Consider the following 19,483-nt stretch of genomic DNA (forward strand, 5'->3'; position numbering starts at 1 on the left):
GCTTATTGGATAGTCGAATAGTCCTTAACATCCTTACTTCGGACCCCTTTGAATCTCTGAATCCCAGGGCAATTGCCTCCTTTGCTTCCCTCTCCCCCCATCATTGGGCCTGGTCCAGTATTGGCAGGATATCTGTAGGTGCTTTATGACCGTGGTAAGGAGATGATAAAGATCTTACTGGCGGAGATTGTAAAAAGAGCAGGAAATGACACAGTGGCAGCTTATTTTCTCAGAGAATGTAATGGGAAGGGAGATTGCTGCAGCATTAATTAGATCTTCAGTGAAACATTTTTAGCAAGGTTGGGGAGTACAGCTAATTGAATCTGTTCTCATTTCCATTCTCCTGTTGTGATTTGTGTGTGAAGCTTGGGATGATGTATCAAGAAATCACTTACATTCTGTACCCGTTGCAATCTCTAGCTGCCGAGGCTGGGCTCTGTGCACAATAGTGGTAGCTACATGGGGCACCAGGCCATTTTTATGGTAACGAACATCAGCGGGCTCAGTTCCATTGGGTTATGGCCTCCTCACCCTCACTTCTCAGACTGTTAATAAAAGAATAAAAGCGTCTAATGTTTGCCAAGTCCCACCTATCCGTATTCGTTGTCTGTACTGCAATAGTGCCTATGGCCAGGACAGCCCCATTGTGTTAGATGCTGTACAAAGTGCAGAGGGTGGAAGACCCTCCCTTTCCTAAAGAGCTTACAGTCTAAATCAGTGGCTCTCAAACTGTGGGAGGGAATCCCAAAGTGGATTATGACTGCGTTTTAATGGGGTCACCATGGCTGGCTCAGACTTGTTGGAATCCAGGGCCAAAGCCAGAGCCCCAACACCCAGGGCCAAAGCCTGAGGGCTTCTGCCCTGGGCAGTGAGGCTCAACATACAGGTCCCTTGTCTGGGGCTGAAGCCCTTGGACTTTAGCACTCCTGATTGGGGCAGAGGGTCTTGGGCAGGGGTGGGTAAAAGGGCCTCAGCGGGCCTTATCCAGCCTGCCAACCGGATAGATCCTGCCCTCGGAGGCCCTGCTGCTCCCACACCCCCAGGCCAATGAAGGCCTGGGGCAGGGAAGAGCCCAAAGCCTTCTCTGCTCTGCCCCCGCCTGCAAGGCCTCCTTCCGCCCTGTGATGAGCACATGGCGCTTTGAAGGGCAACCGGGGTGCGGGAGGGAGAGCAGAGAAAGCTTCGTGCGTTCCCTTGCCCCCAGGCCAATTGGGGCTTGCAAGGAGGGCTGACCCGGTCTCCCTGGCTAATCAGGGCCTGGCCCTGTGGCACTTCAAAGTGCTATGTGCTCCTCGCAAGGCAGGAGGAGGCTTCCTGCGCTCCCCTGCCCCCAGACTCTGATTGGCCTGGGGTGTGGGGGAGCATGCCAAGCCTCTTCCAGGGCATGGGTGCCTAGTGGGAAGTGGGGCCAAAGGGGCTCCCCACCCCCCAGACCGATCATGGTCTAGGGGTAGTTAGCCCTGCCCCTTCCTGTATAAGCTCCGTCCCTTTTGGGTAGGATTACCAGGTTTCCGGTTTTGAACCGGACAGTGCAGTATTTGAGCTTCTGTTCAGGAAATAAATTGAGAAAATATAAATGTCCAGTATTTTCTAAATAAGATGTAATGTGGATTGTGATGTAATGTCAAGTGTGTTCGGTATTTTTGTTGAAACCATCTGGCAACTGGGATGGCCTGGGGCTACTTCAAAAAATTTTGAAATGTCCCCAGGCAAAAATTATTGCCTGCCCCTGGTCTTGGGCTTTGGTTTACCCACACTCACACCCCCAAAGGGCAGTTGAGCTTAGGCAGGCTCAGGCTTCAGTCCCCTCTCCTGGGGTTGTGTAGCAATTTTGTTCTCAGAAGGGGGTCATGGTGCAGTGAAATTTGAGAACCACTGGTCTAAATAATAGGCCTTTTTAAACAAACGGTAGCAGTTGTGCTTAAAATGAGGGGAAGAGTGTTATGCGTGTAGCTTCATTTCTCAATACCTGTTATGTTTACATGAGTTCATGCACAGCGACCTTGATTGCTACCTGTTGATCACGTAAAAAAAACAACAACCCTCGATTCAGCAGCTGAAATGGGACAGCACTAAGTATTGGCTGTTCTAATAGCTGATATTTTTTTTAAAATAGCAAGAACAAAAGAGAAACATTGAGTGAGTTCAAGTCTTGGAATATCAGATATTGTGGTTTTTTTTTTTTTTTTTTTTTTAAAGAATGTGTATTGGCTAGAAGTGGCATTACTATGCATCTGTATGATTTCCTCAAGTGTCCTTCTGCCCCAACATGTGCATGTAATCCATGCCCACTGGATGTGTAGGTTACAAATGGGTTATTGAGTGAAACCTGTTAATAGAGAGAACCCATGAACTAATTTGCTTTTGGATGTTCCAGTCTACAGCAGTCGACAGAGATGTTTCTCACATGTTGTGTGAACAGCGTGTAACCAATACACCTACTGGCACCAAAGCCACTTTCAGAGAGAAGAACGAGTCTGTTCTGAAGCCTTCGCTGAGAGCCACAGCTGGCTTTTAGCTCAAGTTGTACAGGCTCATGGACTAAACTCCAGAGGTTCCAGGTTCAGTTCCACCTGTCAGCATTACAAATGCAACAGCTTTGGATGCTATAGCTAATATTTGCAGAGTCATTTTGGCTAAATATGTTCTAGAAACTTTTGAAGAGCTTCTGAAATAGTTAATTTCTGCATGTTTGTTCTTCAAAGCATCCTAAGCAAGGTGATTGAATATAAATGTAAACTCTATTAGAATTTAAAAGCAAGAATTCCACCCAGTCATCTTTGTGCTGCTATCAGATATGTTAGGTGAAATTTTGTAAATTTGCATCTGTTGGGGGAAAGAGTGTGGGAAAGCCTGCAAGTTCACAAACAAGTTTTGCAGTTATGAATTCACTCTTTTTTTAGTGTTTTGCTAAACTGTGTTAGATTAGTAGCCTTTGGGATGTGGTGAGGTCTTTAATTGGCACTAATGACAAGGGATTGTGTTTTGAAAAAATATTTTTTTGTGCCTTGATTTTTTTGAGTGCCCAGCTGGACAACCCTTTAAGGGACTTGGTTTTCAGGGGCGGGCCCTCAATATTTTTTATAAATTAAATTTGTTAGCATTTTCCCACACCGTGTCAATCTCTATGTAAACATTCCTCCACCTAGCGCTGTGGATACATGTCAATCATAAGATGCAATAGTTGTTCCAATTCAGGGCCTCTTTTCAGCCAGTTATGAAAGGATTTCTGAGATAAGCAATGTATTCTGGTCCACTAACCACTTTTTTTTTTTTTTTTTTTTTTTTTCTCATTTGTATCTTAAATCAGAGTTTGAATCCAAATCTCCAGTGTATTTGGATCTGCTTCTGGCTATTCTAACACACTATTTTTTTTAATATGCAAAAGCTTGCAGCATTCTGCAATTTGTAATAATGTGTTAATTAACCCATTGTAAACCCTATCCTTTAATGTTTATTCTTTGCACAATTTATTTTAGCTCAGTTAACACACCTTACATATTGTGCTGTACAAAAGGCAAAGAACAGTTTCTTCCATAGATGATAATGTGAAACTCGGTATCCTCTTCTGCAACTTGACTAATAAACAGAAGACAGGCGACTGATGCACCATGCTTCTCAGTGTATGCTACAGGATCATGTGTAGTTCGCAAATCACATTTGTGCTACACAACATGAAAAATAGTAAGGGCCAAGCTATTTGGGAAGTGGATCTACAAGCAGCTTTGTCCTGAGGGAATATTTATTTGAAAAATGTGGAGAAACTGTGGTAGTTTCTTTGAGAAGATACTTGCTGGTAAATTCTTCAGTGGTGGTTTGTGATTGTCCCTGTTTAAAAAATGAGGGATATCCAGAAGGGTCTGCTCTTTGTGAATGCCTGTTTCTCAGCATCATTTTCCTCTCATTTTTGTAGGGAGAAGTGTCTCCTTCCACTGCAGCTTGCTTTGGAATCAAAGAATGTGAAGTTGGCCCAACATGCTCTAGCAGGGATGCAGGTATGGCCTGGGACTTGAGTGGATTTTGACTTCCTTGGTTGGAGAGTGGATGTAGAAAATGGTCACTTCTGTATGATTTAATTTAAAAGGAAATATAGATGAAAAAAGTATGAAAAGGGGGGGGGGGGGGAGTAAATAAAACATCAAGTCATGAGGACTGACCTAGTGATACCATGGGCACTGTTGAGAAGTTCTTTTCCATAGTATGGGCTCTGCTGAGAAGGCATCCGGGAGCTACTCTCTGTGCTAGCAGAGGCAGAAGATTCTTTGGAAGCTGTATGCTCTTATGCCTAACCCTGCACTTGGATTCCAGTAGATGACTTAGGAGCTGTACTGAGAGTCCCAGTTAGTCCACTTTGATCAGCTCAGAGGAGAGTGGTGCTTTGAGGCTGGATAGGGTAACATAGGCTAAAGTACCTAGAGCTCTGTTATAAATGTATAGGAACCCCCACTGAAAATATTCCTCATACACTCACTAGCACTAGGTGAAGTGAAGCGGTTTTTATAAATTACAGCTGAAAACAGCCATGCAATGCATATCCCAAGAAAATCAGATGCAGACTTCAAAGAGCTAATGTATTTGCAGGTAACAAAATGGAAACTGAGCATGTTTTTGCTTTGTTGAAGGAAAATAGACATTGCACCAGTATTCAGTTAATGTTAATTGCTAGGAATATAGTTTTGTAGGGAAGGCTTCATGCTGCTCTTCTACTAAATGCAAGTTGCTGTTCACTGAGTTTCAAATCATCCCAGCACAAAAGGCGAGCACAAGACCTTTGTTTGAGGGCAGAAGTGCAGTAGGACTTCAGTGGTGCACGTTTCTCTGTTTTGCCCCAAGGTAACTGAAAGTAGGTTTGTGTTTTTGAGACTAATAAAAAGGTCAACTGTTAGATTTGAAAGTGGGCTCCCTTAAAGATCCAGTTAGGTCCATTTTTAAGTTGGATTTGCTTTTTTGGTGCCACCTTTTCTAGCTCTATCATGCTGTCTAGAAATACCTCAACGTAACACTCCATTACTCATATACAGTACTGGGTTCTTTCCAAGCTGCTCAGGCCCTAAAAATCAGTAGCACTGTGTCCTTTATACACATCCTCTTGCTCCTATCCCTGACAAATACACAAAAACTTCATATCTCCAGAACAACCCAGTGGTCAGGCTGCCTTCTCTTCAGGGGCTTAGTTAATGTTTTTGATGAGTCATCTCTTGAGAGATACATAAATCCCTCTCTCCATCCTCTGTCAGTGATTAGGAATGCCACCTCCACAGTGCTGCTGTCACCTCACCATCCCTGTGGCAGCTCAGCGTGAGAGAGTGGGATGCTAGCTAAATCTTCATCTCCCACTAAGCAACATGTAAAGTAGTGGGAGTTGTAGGCCAGTGTTTCTCAGCTTTCTTTTATAAAGTACCCCTTATTCCCCCCCCAAAAATAAGTACCCCCAGTACCTACAGTTTTTTTTCTCTACTATTGCGCCATGTTTGTTTAAACAACTTAATCGTAGCTGGGCAGGCAACGAAATTTTTGGGTGTAAAAAAATACAAAAATAATAAAGCACTATAAAACTTAAAACAAAAATTCAGTTTTTCTCCAAATTTCAGTTGTTGATGTACCCCTCAAACTTCTCTCAAGTACCCCTAAGGGTACTCCTACCACTGGTTGAGAAACACTGCTCTAGGCCATCAAACCAGTCTCATTGTCCACTCTGTATGTGTGTTGGAAGTTTTACTTCTAAAATGACATTAGCTGAGTGCTTCACCTAAGCCAAGACCAGCAGCCTTCAGAAATTACATATTGAGAGTGCACTGGGAAACAGTCTTCTCTAGATCATTTGAGCTCACGAAAAAGAGATAAAAGAGCCTGAATTCAATAATGAATTCAAAAGTGTTCTGCAAGGCTTAGATCCTGTCCTCCGAGAAGAAAGGACAGGTATGCAACTAGTACTCTGATTAGAGTGGAGTTTTATATAATGGGGAGAAATCAACGGTCTCTGAGACTGAACTGCTTGGTGTTTTATTGCAGAAGCTGCTATCTGATGAGAGATTTGTATCCATGGAAATAGGCGCCGATGAGAAGCAGCTACTAAATCAGATGCTAAATGCTGTCAAAGTGACTCCTCTTCTGAACGAAGACCTGCAGGTAGAAGTGATGAAGGTGAGTGATTTACAGATGTCCGTGCTTACAACACAGACTGTCTGGCTCACACTCAGGGGTTTGTGAGCATATTTGGAAGTGTCTTGGACATGTGCACATCTTGCATTCAATCCTCCCCCTTGTTGACGAACAGTCATTTGCAGTCCTACTGAATTATGTAACAGTAGCTTTCATTTGTTGCCTCGTAACACAGTTATCTCCCATGTTGCCATTACCCTACCTATAAGTTAAAAGGCAAATCTAAACAGCATAAAGCAGACACTGTGGTTTGAAAACTTCTTTGGAAGAAGTTCACAGATGGCACAAGGATTCACATTTGTACGTGCTCAGTGTTTGTTGTATATACTCAGATGGAGGATTTGCACATTGGAAACCCTGGTTGTACGCATGCACTTTTGAAAATCTGGACCACGTTCTCTATCTGTTGTTTGTCTCTAGAAAAAAATTGTTCACAAATAGTGGTTGGCAAAGGTGTGTGGTGTGGAGGGAGGAATCTGACTTATCTGGGCACCTGCTGGTTACCCCCAAAATATTTCTGAACTAGTGTATGGGAGCCACCCATATTTTGTATCCCTTAATGGAAGTTTTTATTCCTAGAAATACTTGTACTGCTTCAGGATGTTTGTTATGAGTTAGAATGGTCAGTTGGTAGTGAGGGAGTCAAAAAATGACCTGCCCTGTCAAGAGGCCTTTGAGTATACCCTGTTTCAGATACCAGCTCATGAGCCCTTAATTAAAGGTACAGTAGAGTCTCAACTTCAGTTCATCTCATACCTGATAGAAAACAGTACTATGATTGATGGCTTCCAGTCCTTTGGATCTAAATTTTATATTTGATGTAAATAATTTCTCTTTGATATCCTTCCAAGTATCTGCTTACAGTAAGGAGGGGAAACTCATCCAGGAAGAAACTATTTGAGGAATATGTGATCAGAGGGGCCTTTTCTGCATGTTCTAATGCACTCAGTACTGTACTGTATAATTCTGCCTCATATAGAATTAAGATTTATGAAACCATTTGTCCAAAGGGATCTTACTCCCTTCTGCTCCTAGACTCAATTACTCCTGCTAATTTTTCCTTAGAGCTTTTGTTTGCTTTTCTTTTTTTGTGGTCTTCAGCACTGAAAGGTGCCCCTGCCTGAAGGAGAAAGTGGCCCTTGCTAAAACTGATCCATATTTGCCAGTCATGCAGACTGCTTCTTTTTCTGTCTTTTACTCAAAGCCCTTTGTTTCCTTTGTGCCCATAGCAAAGATCATTTGTGCGTGCAATTACCCAATGCACATATACAAATTCAAGAGTGATGCCTACCAAAGATGATGTGCAATGGGTGGAAGTTGTCAGGAAGATGGGTTCAACTCTCTCATTACTAAGAGAAGCTCCAGTTCTGAGGCAACTTAAAGCTGGTGAGAGGAATCCTGAGCACCCACCAAGAATGTATCCTGCCTGCCTCTCACACACCATCTCCCTCCTTCTCTTCACTTGCCTCTGTGGTGGGAGGGGACTGGTCCAGGGTTAAGAATCAACACATCTGCACAGATAGGGGGTGCTCTTCCGTCAGGTGAAATCTCTTTGACTAGTGGCAACCAGTTTCTGTATTGTGCAAAATGGCTGAAAACAAATTAGGGCAGGCAATGATACTCGCAGCCCTCGGCATGTGCTGTAATTTAAGTGTGGTTGCATATATATGCAAATAACTTCTTTCACACTGACTGGCATGACTACAATTAAGGCAAGACTACACAACACGCAGGACCCATTTAAGTCAGTTCTGCTGATATTAATAAAACGTAATATTTACCAGATTTCCACCCATATGACAGCACTGTTAATGAGCACTTTTAAAAGAAAATTGTATACCCATGTTTTGGGTGTCTAGCTTGAAGCTTCAGGTTGTGCATTTCTTGGAGTGATTTTACTCAGAAAAAGGTTTCCAAGCCAGAGTGCTCCAGCCTGCGGCGGGTGGGGAGCTGGGTGAGTCAGGCCAGACACAAGAGGCAAAACACATCAGGTGCCCAGGAGCTCCATTCTGGATTCCCATCAGGGCTGAAGTCCCCAAATGGGGGCTGCCCAGCCACAGAACTGTACCCAAACGTGGCCAGTGTGAGCCAGTCAGTGCTTCTCAGGTTCTGCCCACAAGGCTAAGCAGCCAGCACTTCCCACAATGCCCTGACGCTCCTGGCACACCTTCCCTGGGGTCTAGAAATGCCGACACCCCATGCCCGTCTATTCCAGCCAGCCCATCCACTTGTGTCTTTCAATGCTCACCCCGCCTGGGAGATTTGTTGAGCTCTGTGTAAACCCAAACTGCACCGCGGGCACAAACAGGCCAAATGCGGCCCACGTGTGGAGTAGCCCTGGATTAGGGAATCTGGCACAATGTGTCAGATGTTTTAAAGGTCACTGGATCCTGACAGACCATTCTTAAATTCTTAGTTTGCTGTGAAATAACATATACAGTGCCACTTATCCAAAACTGGGATATGCAGAAATATTAGCATATATGAAATGTGAAATTCCTGACACAAGTTATTTTGGGCAGAAAAGAAAGCATTATACTTACCAGACTCGATTTACATCTTTTTCTCTCAAATACCACATTGTGAGATATCTTGTCCAGTTTTTCTCTGGCTTTTTTTTTTTCCACTGTGCATTGTTGAAGAAGAAATGCTTTCTTCAAGGGTTTCAAGAGTCCATACCAAAATTGGGTTTATGTCAGAGAGCAGACCCCAATTTTAACTAGAGAGGCTGCAAGCCATCCATTATTGAATTATTTATTGCTATTTATATAACTAAAAATATGCCTCGCCAAGACACTAGGGATCCTAGCTCACCATGAACAATTACAGTTAAATCTCAGCAACTGTAAATCTTCAGTCTTCTTCAAAACCCCAGTCTTTTGCAGTGTGACCTGATGGTTATCAGATTTGAGCTATTTCGGTATTTGGAGCTTTATTGTCCACTGTCCGTGTGATACTAATACCCTCTTGAACATGACTCATTCCAATTCAATGACTTTATGATAATCAGGGGTAGGTGGGTGAGGGTGTGTGGGGGGGTGTACACACAGGTAGCAGTGTGGGCTGTAGAATGGAGCACTGGATTGGACCTTAGAAGATGGGGGTTCAAAGCTTGGCTGTGCCATAGGCTTGCTGATAGCATTTCAGAAATGCCTTGGTTTCCCTGTTATTAAAATGGAGATAATGATACTACTAAATGGAACCAGTGTTCCTTACATATGTAATGTGTTGTACAATGAAGTAATAACTAGGTTGGTTAAGGTTTCAGCCCTTTGATGTGCACTGAGCAGATGAATATTGTTGAATTGAAATTGTGTTAGCTCTTGGGACCACATCTTAATTTAAATGACCAAAATGCAAGGATGAGTTAGGGTTGTGCAGGACTGCCTTATCCAGCTTGAGGCACTGAAAGAGTTAGCACAGAGTCTGAAGAGCTGCTGGGAAGACTCGTGATTAATTTAGAGACAAACACAGACTTTTTTGTCTTGAGTTTGAAAAGCTTTTAAAATGGTTTTAGCATTTTCTTCTTATGAAATTAGACTTACCTTACTTGCAAAAGCATGTGCGGTGTTGATAAAGACACTGTCAGATATGGTCAGGTCAGCAGTGGACGAGGAAACTGGTCTGCTGCTGAGCTGTTTTAGTTTCTCTTTTTGTGATCGTAGTACAGGTGAAAGACCCTTTCTTTTCTGGGTTTACTGGTAGTCAAAAGGAATCTAGCTCAGAACATGACCTTCTGGCTCTAAAGCAAAGGGAGCTAAATATAAAAGGAAAGTGAGATAGATGAAGGAGCTCTAAAGAGCGAGGACCTTTTATTTGGGGGGGGGGCACACTGTTTTATCATATGTAATATTAATTCCTACCATATTATTGTGACTTCTATTTGTAAAATGTCAATTTTCCTATTGACTTAATTTGGAAGCTAATTCTTTATTTTCTAAGAAGAAATTAATCCTGAGGCCCCTCTCAAATATCCCAGTGAAAAACAGACATAATGCACTTTTTAACACTTGTTGCTTGAGGCTCAGAAAAATCGTATTTTAAATAGGTGCCCACACTTACGATTGCTGTGGAGGAACAGCAGTAAAGTTAAAACAGCAGGCAAGTCCTCTTGGAAAGTGACAGTTGGCAACTTAGGATGTGCCCCTCTCACCACCCTTTTTGTTTTTCTCTCTTTGTGATTTCAGTTAAATTAATGCGCTCTGATGCATCATTCAGAAGCTTGAGTGTACAAGCAATGCAGGATTAAAATAATTCAGGATAGAAAACTTAAAACTGATGAGACAGAAACTGCAGAGGAAGATGAAGAAGAGATAGAAATACTTAATTAAGGCTGTCACTGGTGACCTTTTCTAGTATTTATGAGTAATTATTTCACTCTTAGTTAACGTGCTAAAGCTGTTCTGGTTCTAGGCTCTGAATATTTCTTGCAGCCTAATAGGCTTCTAATTTGGGCTTCCATCTTCTTAGCCCAAATAAACTTATCTTCAGGCATTTAGCAGCTACTGCTTGGTATACCATGTGGCAAGGTTTGCACACAAACACCATTGCAAAAAAGGATATGGTTTGTAAAAGAATGGTCAAAGGAAGAAAGGGCTCTGCTATTACCCAACTCTGTATTGTCCATAGTGACCAGCTGTTTAAGATTGGAGTATTCCCAGCAACTCCAAATTTACTTTTGTTGGTGGATTAGGTGTTCTGCTCTCTGATTAGTATTATCTTTCAAGTTCTATAGGCTTTTACTGAAAAAAACCAGGCAATACTCTGTTTAATCCATGCATGAGATGTATGATCAACGAACCTTTGCTAAAAACCGCTTTACGGGAACCTTGTTCTGAACCTTTTCATGTACTCCATGCACAGTATTTGGGACCCTGCAGCACTAATATAGGCAGCATTTTCTGAGATTTCAGCATTCACTTTTGTCTAAATGCATCCGGGAAATCCAGAAATAGAAATTATAGTTCTATACTCATAAACTTGTGGTCAGCCAGCAGAAACAGACCACAACAAACCATTTTGTCTCTAAGGGTACGTCTACACTACACATTTATTTCAAAATAAGCTATTCCAGAAGAAATACTCAGAAATAGCATGTCTGCACCACAGGGAAGCCTCAAAATTAGTCGGAGGCAGGCTTCCCTAATGTGGACTTGGTATCTCAATTTAGAGCCCCAGGAGGCACTGGGGAGTAATTACTTTGAATGGCCCTGGGGAAGAGCTAGTTTGAAATGGCAGCAGTAGAGCATCCACACTACTGCTATTCCAAAATAGCTATTTCAGGACAGGCGTTATTCCTCGTGGAATTACTTTTACAGATTTCGGAATAAGCCACCTGTTATTTTGAAATAATGGAATTGCTGTGTAGAGGCTCGCATTATTATTCCAAAATAATGGCCACTGCCGAATTCATAGGGGCTTTGCTCAGATATCCTGTTGTAGAATCAAGGCCAAAATCTGGTTAATATTCCTGTCAGTAATGCAGATCCGATTCACCCTAAGTTGTATTCTATTCTGCCTTAGCTATCAAACAAGATTTGCAGTTTATTTCTAGCTACAAAATCTTCGGAATTGATGGTGGAGTGGGAAGCAGAACCCAGGGAGAGTTTTGCAAAAGATTTTCTATTAAAAGATTTTTAATGAAGAATTGGGGGAGTTGCCTAAAAAAAACTTTGAGGCGTATTTGCTTTCTTTAAAACTTTGATTTTTTTCCCCCATCAGAAAATTTTAAAAATGTGTGGGTTTGGGGATTTTCGGTTTTTCAATGGAAAATTGTGTGGGTGAGAAACTGGGTACTTTTCACCAGTTCTAGGTTTAAGAGCTGGTAGCTAGCCATTTTGACTTATCAAATTTGTTGGTTGATGTGGAAATATGGAGAGAGCATGAATGAAGTCATTGTAGTGTAGTGTAACTTCAGCTCTTTCTCTGAATTAAATTCTGCATTTTACAGATAAAAAAATTAACTCATTTAATTAGCTCAATTGAAGCAGCTCATTAAAATAGTAGGACATCAAAAGGATAATGATTAGCCTGCTTATTTGTGGGTATTTAAGGGTCAGTGTGTATGGAATACTTTTCTCTGTCGCTGATGCGTACGGTTTGTTACATTTAATGGAGTAACCTTAGTAGCTACTGTGCTTCTCCTTGCACAGCATAATCAAATTGAGGAAGAGGTTGGACTGAAACAGACATGTTTTAGAACCGTATATAAGCTGCATTACTTTTTATGTTGTCTCTTTGAGTCATTATACATGTAATGACTAGGTTTATTGTAGGACTAAGAATCATTTCACTGTCCATAAAAACAGGAATTCATTGCAGGAACCATAAAAATGATAATTGGTAAACAGAGATGCACGAGGGGTGAAAAATGTTCTGAACATACAGACTAGGAAGCAATTGTTGATCTATGCTGCCAATTTGTAGTTAAGGCTCCTCTTAAATGATGTCACTTTTTTATCCTTTTTTGGGTTTTATTTCAATAATTTTTACTCTCTCGAACAGCTAAATTTGAGAGATTTGAAATATGAAAGACAAATGTGATATTTGTATTTCATGCAAAAAATAGTTACATTTCACAGAACTAATTTTGAGGGAGTGGAAGTAGAGAGGTGGGTGGAAAGAAATTGTGTGAAAATTCAGTGGATATCCTAGTGATGGGAGTCGTATAAAGGCACATGTGACACATCTGGTCACATCTCTCCCCCCCCCCCCAGTTAAGTTGTTTACTAGCCAACTGACTGAAATCGACATGCATTATTGACAAAACACGAAATCACATTCTGATGCCTTCTGTGTTCTGGTCAAGGCACGTCTCCTTAGGTGTCCAGCTGCTAGCATTCACCTCTGCCTAGGTTGGGCCCACAACCTTCTCTCTCCTGAACAGGGATTCAGGCTACAACACCCTGCAATCCATTGTGATGATCCCAGCAGGGCTGACCTCAGAGTGGCTAATTCAGAGCAGTATTTTGCTAAGATTTAACTTTCAAGGCTAAACCACCCTCATTAGAATGGCTTTTTTCTAGCTCTATGAAGTTGCTTGTACGGTCATGCAGCAGTGAGTCTGAGCAGAGCAGAAAGGCACTAAAGGCTCCCACTGGCATTTTCTGTGCAGAGCCCAATGGTTCCACAGATGAAAACATGGCAACCCAAGGACATGAAGCATTTTTTTCCCCTCATATCCAAAACACCTACTACGAGGAAATGGGCAGCATCTGGCAAGAAAATCAACTTAATCAGTTTTACAGTCCCAGTTTGGGGGTATGGAGCCAATTAAATTACAGCCCCTGGGTTACTTCTAGTTGACACATTTTCTATCCCTTATGAGCCTCCTCAAACCAGCAAAGCTACAAAAGAGCAAAATAAGCATTTCATGTTATTGGCTCAGAATCTCTAGAAGTTAGGTACAAAGAGTGGTTGCCACAACTCCAAAATGAATTCACTACTGACCCAGCATGGCATTTTAAATGTCCGGTTCAATGCAAGTGTAGGCCCATCAGTGTTTTTATGAGGCATTTGCAGAGAAGAATGAGCCTTCCCATCTATGTGTGCTTGCAGCCTGAAATGCTTACTCTGTTCAGAACTGCAGATGCTTGAGATGATGCCATTGATCACCTGTAACAGATGGATGAGGTAGCTACAGATCTGTATCTTCCATCAGGGATATATCTACATCTTGCCCACTTTTCATCCAGGCCCACCCAAATTGGGACTGGAGCCCCCCCCAAATCCACAGGCTGGGATTCCTGATCCTGGCTAGGTGTCCCATCAGCCCAGCCGCAGGAGCTTCTGCCAGCACCATGCACTACTGCCCTGGTCTCCAGCCCCAGCATTAGCTCTGGGTGAGGTGTGCTTAAGGGGGAAGGTCTGGGTTGAGCTACGCCTGGGGCAGGAAACTGAGGGAGCAGTACATGGCACACAAGAGGGATGCAGCAGGGCTGGCTACTGAGCAATAAGGGGGTATGGGAAGAAGAAAATCCCCCATTCCCTGTGCCCCTTTTTCCAAAACCCAGGATCCATTCTGTGTCCCCTCCCCTTTCTGTCCCTCTCCCCCATTCCTCAAGTACCCTTTTGCCACCGAGGGGAGGGATCCTTCATGTGGGAAGGTCTGGGCAGGGCTAGTGCTGGGTCCAAAAACGGGGGCAGCAGAAGAGAAGGAGACTCCAGCTACTTTGTTAGTAAAGCCCAGCAAATCTTCAGATATCCACTTTATACCCACCAGTATCTGCATCCACAAATGTGGATATCCGTGGCTCATTTTTGCAAATGCAGGTACCAATTTTCTGTCCTCTACTTGTTAGGACGACTCTCCAGAGCAGTGCAGAGGGAACAATGCAGGGAGACAGGAACTAGCTCCTTCACTACACCAGAGTGATGGCTCTCGGAATGAGGTGTCTACATTGTTCTGTGGTTTCGTCAAATTACCTGATCTCAGTCCTAAGCATTACCCACATACCACCATTTTTCTTTTTCAGCAGACCCTTTTTATGTCTATACCATACAGTTCCTAAGAGTGAATGAGATAAGAAAGTACCCAACACTGCCTGGGGGGGGGGGGGGGTGGTTTGGTCCAGTGTACAAAATAAATGAGGGAAGTCTTCTGGGTAAAATAGCATGTGATCAACTGTAATAGATGATATTGTTAAGATTGCACAGACAGTTTGAACTTTATCAGTTCCTAATTTTTGACTGCTTTACTTTTCAGATCTCGTGTTCTTAGAACATAGGTTTTTGTGCATGGAAATTGACAATCTTTAAAGAGAAAAATGAAGAAACAAAGATGTTCTATCATGCTTGTCTATTAGGTTAACTAACAGTAAAATGCTGTGTGCAATATACTAGATGGCATGGTGATGTATGGTGTAAAATCCCATGTTAGAATAATACCATGCAGTGAGTCAGCCTCCCTTGCCTTGTTTGATACATATCTTTCTATGGCCCATGGATGAAGGGAGGGCTTTGAGCCCTGTATCCCTTCATAAAAACTCTCAGATACAGTGTGGGTGGAGGCAGAACTTGCTACAGATTTTCATAACCCACACATGTTGTCATAGAAGCAGGAGAACATTGGTAAACCATTAAGAGATTGAATTAGGTCACTGTGTGGGCACAAAAATCCTATTTTAAAGCCTTTTAATTTTCACGGATCACTACCCAAGTTTTCTCAAACCACTGAAAAATACGTCCGCAACCTAAGCAACATTTCACGTTTCTACATCGAGCTGTAAAAAATTACAGAAAGTTTGATGGTAAAAATGTATTTTTTTTTCACTCTCATCAGTCATGGAAAGCGGTAGGACTGTTTTGAACAGTCTGAGTTATAAAATAACTCCCTGGTCCAAGAGCAAACTTTCATATTTTGTCTCAAAATGGAGAACATGAAAGTCCTAAGCTGTTGATGATAACTGTGGTTGGGTTCCCAGAGGCTGGGTAGCCTATTGCTAGATTGTTGAATAGGTGGGGCCAAAAGGTGGGAAGACTTACTCCCTGCTTTCTTCCCTTTGATCCTGGCTCCCCCCAGACTGCTCAAGTCCTTTAAGTTTGGGGCATAGACACAGGAGTCCAGATTTTCATTAGTTGAGGTTTCTTGAGTTCCCCTCCTTTTTTACCAAAGGGGGGGGGGGAATTTCTCACTGCCATGGCAGTGAGATAGCTCAGTGGTTTGAGCATTGGCCTGCTAAACCCAGGGCTGTGAGTTCAATCCTTGAGGAGGCCATTTAGGGCAAAAATTTGTCAGGGGTGGTACTTGGTCCTGCTATGAAGGCAGGGGACTGGACTCCATGACCTTTCAAGGTCCCTTCCAGTTCTAGGAGATGGGCAATCTCCATTAATAATAATAATAATAATAATAATAAAAACTTGCCCACATGCTCAGGGTTTAGCTGATCGCCATATTTGGGGTCAGAAAGGAATTTTCCTCCAGGATAGATTGGCAGAGGCCCTGGAGGTTTTTCGCCTTCCTCTGTAGCATGGGGCACCGGTCACTAGCAGGAGGATTCTCTGCATCTTGGGGTCTTTGAACCATTGTTTCAAGGACTTCAATATCTGAGAGATAGGTGAGAGGATTATTCTAGCAGTGGGTGGGTGAGATTCTGTGGTCTGCATTGTGCAGGGGGTCGGACTAGATGATCAAAATGGTCCCTTCTGACCTTAAAGTCTATGAGTCTATGGCTGCTGAGCTGAGTCCTCAGATCATCAAACCAAGTTCTTGTGTCCTTGATAATCTGCCCGAAACTGAGCCAGGCTCCTTCCTTTTCTTCCCCATTCAGGCCTGGGGTTGGCTAGCCTTGCCTGTTTTATCAGCAGCTGGATCCAGAGGCTTTCTTTAAGCCCTGAAATGCTGGGCCATCTTTTCTCCATCCCTCACAATGACCCTTAGATTTTAGCATTTCCTAAGGTCTCTCTTTAACTATAAGTATTCCTGTGTGCTTCTCCCATAATTAACACATTAAAAATAAAAAACCTATACCATATTAAAATATCAACATAGTTGCTCTGAGAAGATTTGTTTTTAATTTTCTGATTTCTAAGCAAATAAAATCTCTATCTCAGCCTTGTATTACCAAACAGTCCAAAATATAACATCATAGCAGAGGTTCTGTCTAAAGCTATTTCACCCCTCCATAATCTTTTCCACTCTGAAAGTTCTCTTGGTCTGACCTGTGGTTTTATGGGCTTGGTATAGTATGGCTACTTGGCACCAATTCTGTCAAAATGCATGACATAGAGAAGCTTTCAGGTACCCTAAGTTTTGCCAGCTGACCATATCCCTGTGCTCATTCTAATACCCTCAGTGATGTCTCCTCTTTAGCAGAATTGTTACTGTTTGACATATACAAGGTATTATGGCCTCGAAACAGGACAGAGCAGGCTATATTGTGTCACACGCACATGTGGGCCATATAAAGATACATTGGCACATTTTCACAGGTGTGTGATTGCAAATGACTTACCTTTTGATAGAGAGAGAGATGACTTTTTTTTCCCTCCAATTACTGTACTTCAGTATATTCTCTGGATCCAACTTTATTGTTGTTTGTGAACACAATAGAAAAAGTAGATATCTTTCTAACATTTACCCAGAGAACTGTTAGGATATTTTGGAAAGGTTCACTGACATTAGTATTAGTGACATTTATTGTGTGTGTTGTTAATGATCTGGATACACCAGGAATACCGCTATCTAATGTCAGAGAAACATCCAAATTTAATATGTTTTTAATGTTTTGGCCATTTTAGTCTGCCTGCTTGCCTTTCCTTATTCTGTCTTTTCTTTGTCTCCTGCAAAATCTTTTTATTATACTAATTGCTTTTTTAAATCTACAAAATTCAGTAGCATTAAAAACAGGAGGAAACAAATTGCTTGTTGTTTCTCTCAAATATGATCCCTTAAGGAATATAGACTGTTATGTCCTCTCAATGTAAAGTAGCTCATTGGTTTCTTTGGTCTTTTATGTGTTTAAAATTTACCCTTTGTTTGCTATGTTTTGTGCAATTTGTCACTAGCTATTACTTTTTGCTTTCCCCTTTTTTCTTCTTCCTGGTTGATTTTACTACTCTCTTAATCACCCATCATCCCATCTTTTTTATTTTTTAAAAAAGCCTATTTCTAGCTGTGATTTGTCTTTTTGTCTCTTCATATCTCTTCTGTTGCCCTTATGGCCAAATTCTAATCATGCTGAATCATACCTAATGCCATGAATAGTTTCCTGGATACCCTTACTTAGTGGAACCACCCATGGAGTACTGCTCAACATGTGAAGTAGTAGCAGTGTCTGGCTTTTTTTTCTCTCCATTTGGTAATGGAATTCATTTATCTGACTTACTGTTTTTCTTATAATTTGCTATGGCTTTGCTTGCGATTTAACTATATAATTTAATTTATAAAGGAACATTATGTACACACATATTGACATGGCTGGTGAAGCAGAAGATCTCATCCTGACTTTGCCAGACAGCTTTCTATAATCCTTCCTACATTAGAGTACTGTATTATCATTTTGAAAACAAAAGCCACTGCCAGAGCCATTTAAAAAAACTTGTAAAATATCTGTTGAGTGACTGATATCATTTCCTTCCCCCTTGCCCCTATGTTGCATAAGTAGAAGTTTCATGCTGAAATAGTTTTCAGCAGTAGCTTTTAGTCAAGTGAATTAATGAGCATGTTCTTCTGGGAACATTCAACATGTCATCATTTATAATTTGTGAGCTTAATCTGTACTAGATCTGAGTCTTTGTCTTTGGTGTTCTGGGTAATGAATGCACCAATTCCCACTGATAGCTGAGCCTTTCACAGTGCTTCTAATTCATGGGAAGCCACTGTCTTCATCCTTCCCATGCCATGCTACATACAGTGAGACAGGATTCAGGCCCATACGCAGGAATTTCTGTGGGGAGAGGGGTGTTTTGTTTGGGGTTTTTTTGAAAGTGTGGACTGCAACTTATACATTTCCTGCTGCTCTTTTCTCCCCATAGCAATATTTAAATCTGTTTTGAATAAAAAAGGGCACGACTGAAATAAAACTTCTATAAAGGGCTTTATTTTTAAATAATTTTCATTTAAATTTAAAATGGTCCCTTATTTTCCAGTAATATTCCAGTTGTGCTTAAAAACCAGTTTCAAAAATAAATAGTAATTTAAACTTGAATAATAATAATACAAGTAATCAGCCCAGTTACCGTGAAATTGCCTGTATACAGCTGTTTAAAAATAAACTGTCAGCGACAGAAAGCAAACACACGTTTCATGAGTTGGTCTACTGTTGCTTTATATTGGCATCCTAACTGGTAGCCATCTTGGCAATGAAAAGAACAATCTTCTACGAAGCAGCGCTAATCGCCGGACACCTGTGGGACGCCCAGCAGGGCCCAATTATAACCTATATCTGGGGTGCCCAAGACATTGACGACAATCTATCGCAAGTGGTTCACCAGTGGATCACAAAGCAGACTGGTAGCCTGCTTCCCTGGCTGGCTGGGAGGGGTGGGGACAGAATCAGCCCCTACCTGGCTGGGCCATGGTAGCCCATCCCCACCCCCAGGCACTGCTCTGGAGGAGAGGGGGGAAATTAGCCTTCCCTCAGCCAGTTGGAGCATGGGGGAGGGAGACTTGGGCAGTGCGCTGCCCACAGGTGAGGGAGGCTGGGGCAACTTGGGGGACTATGAGCGGGTGTGTTTGCACCCTTCAAACCACTGCAGACAGTAAAGTCTGTAGTGCATTAAAGTCCATTTAAAGACTTTAACGCACTTCATTTCTTTTGCCCTTGTTTTCCTTGCAAGGCCAGTAAAACCTGTATGATCAGGCTAACAGCCCATCAGCTAC

At 42.1% G+C, this 19,483-nt stretch overlaps 1 protein-coding gene across 11 annotated transcripts in view; it reads left to right on the plus strand.

Moving 5' to 3' along the window:
- The window catches only part of ARFGEF3 (ARFGEF family member 3), a 138,913-nt gene that overhangs the window by 21,866 nt on the left and 97,564 nt on the right, over positions 1-19,483 (plus strand). For all 11 annotated transcript variants that reach the window (XM_075924277.1, XM_075924276.1, XM_075924278.1 and 8 more), the window contains exons 3-4: positions 3,914-3,995; positions 6,013-6,144. In XM_075924277.1, coding sequence (XP_075780392.1) covers positions 3,914-3,995; positions 6,013-6,144 — 214 coding nt within the window. The remainder of the gene's footprint in view (positions 1-3,913; positions 3,996-6,012; positions 6,145-19,483) is intronic.

The sequence above is a fragment of the Pelodiscus sinensis genome, chromosome 3 (genome assembly GCF_049634645.1).
Source record: "Pelodiscus sinensis isolate JC-2024 chromosome 3, ASM4963464v1, whole genome shotgun sequence".
Taxonomy (NCBI): Eukaryota; Metazoa; Chordata; order Testudines; family Trionychidae; genus Pelodiscus; species Pelodiscus sinensis.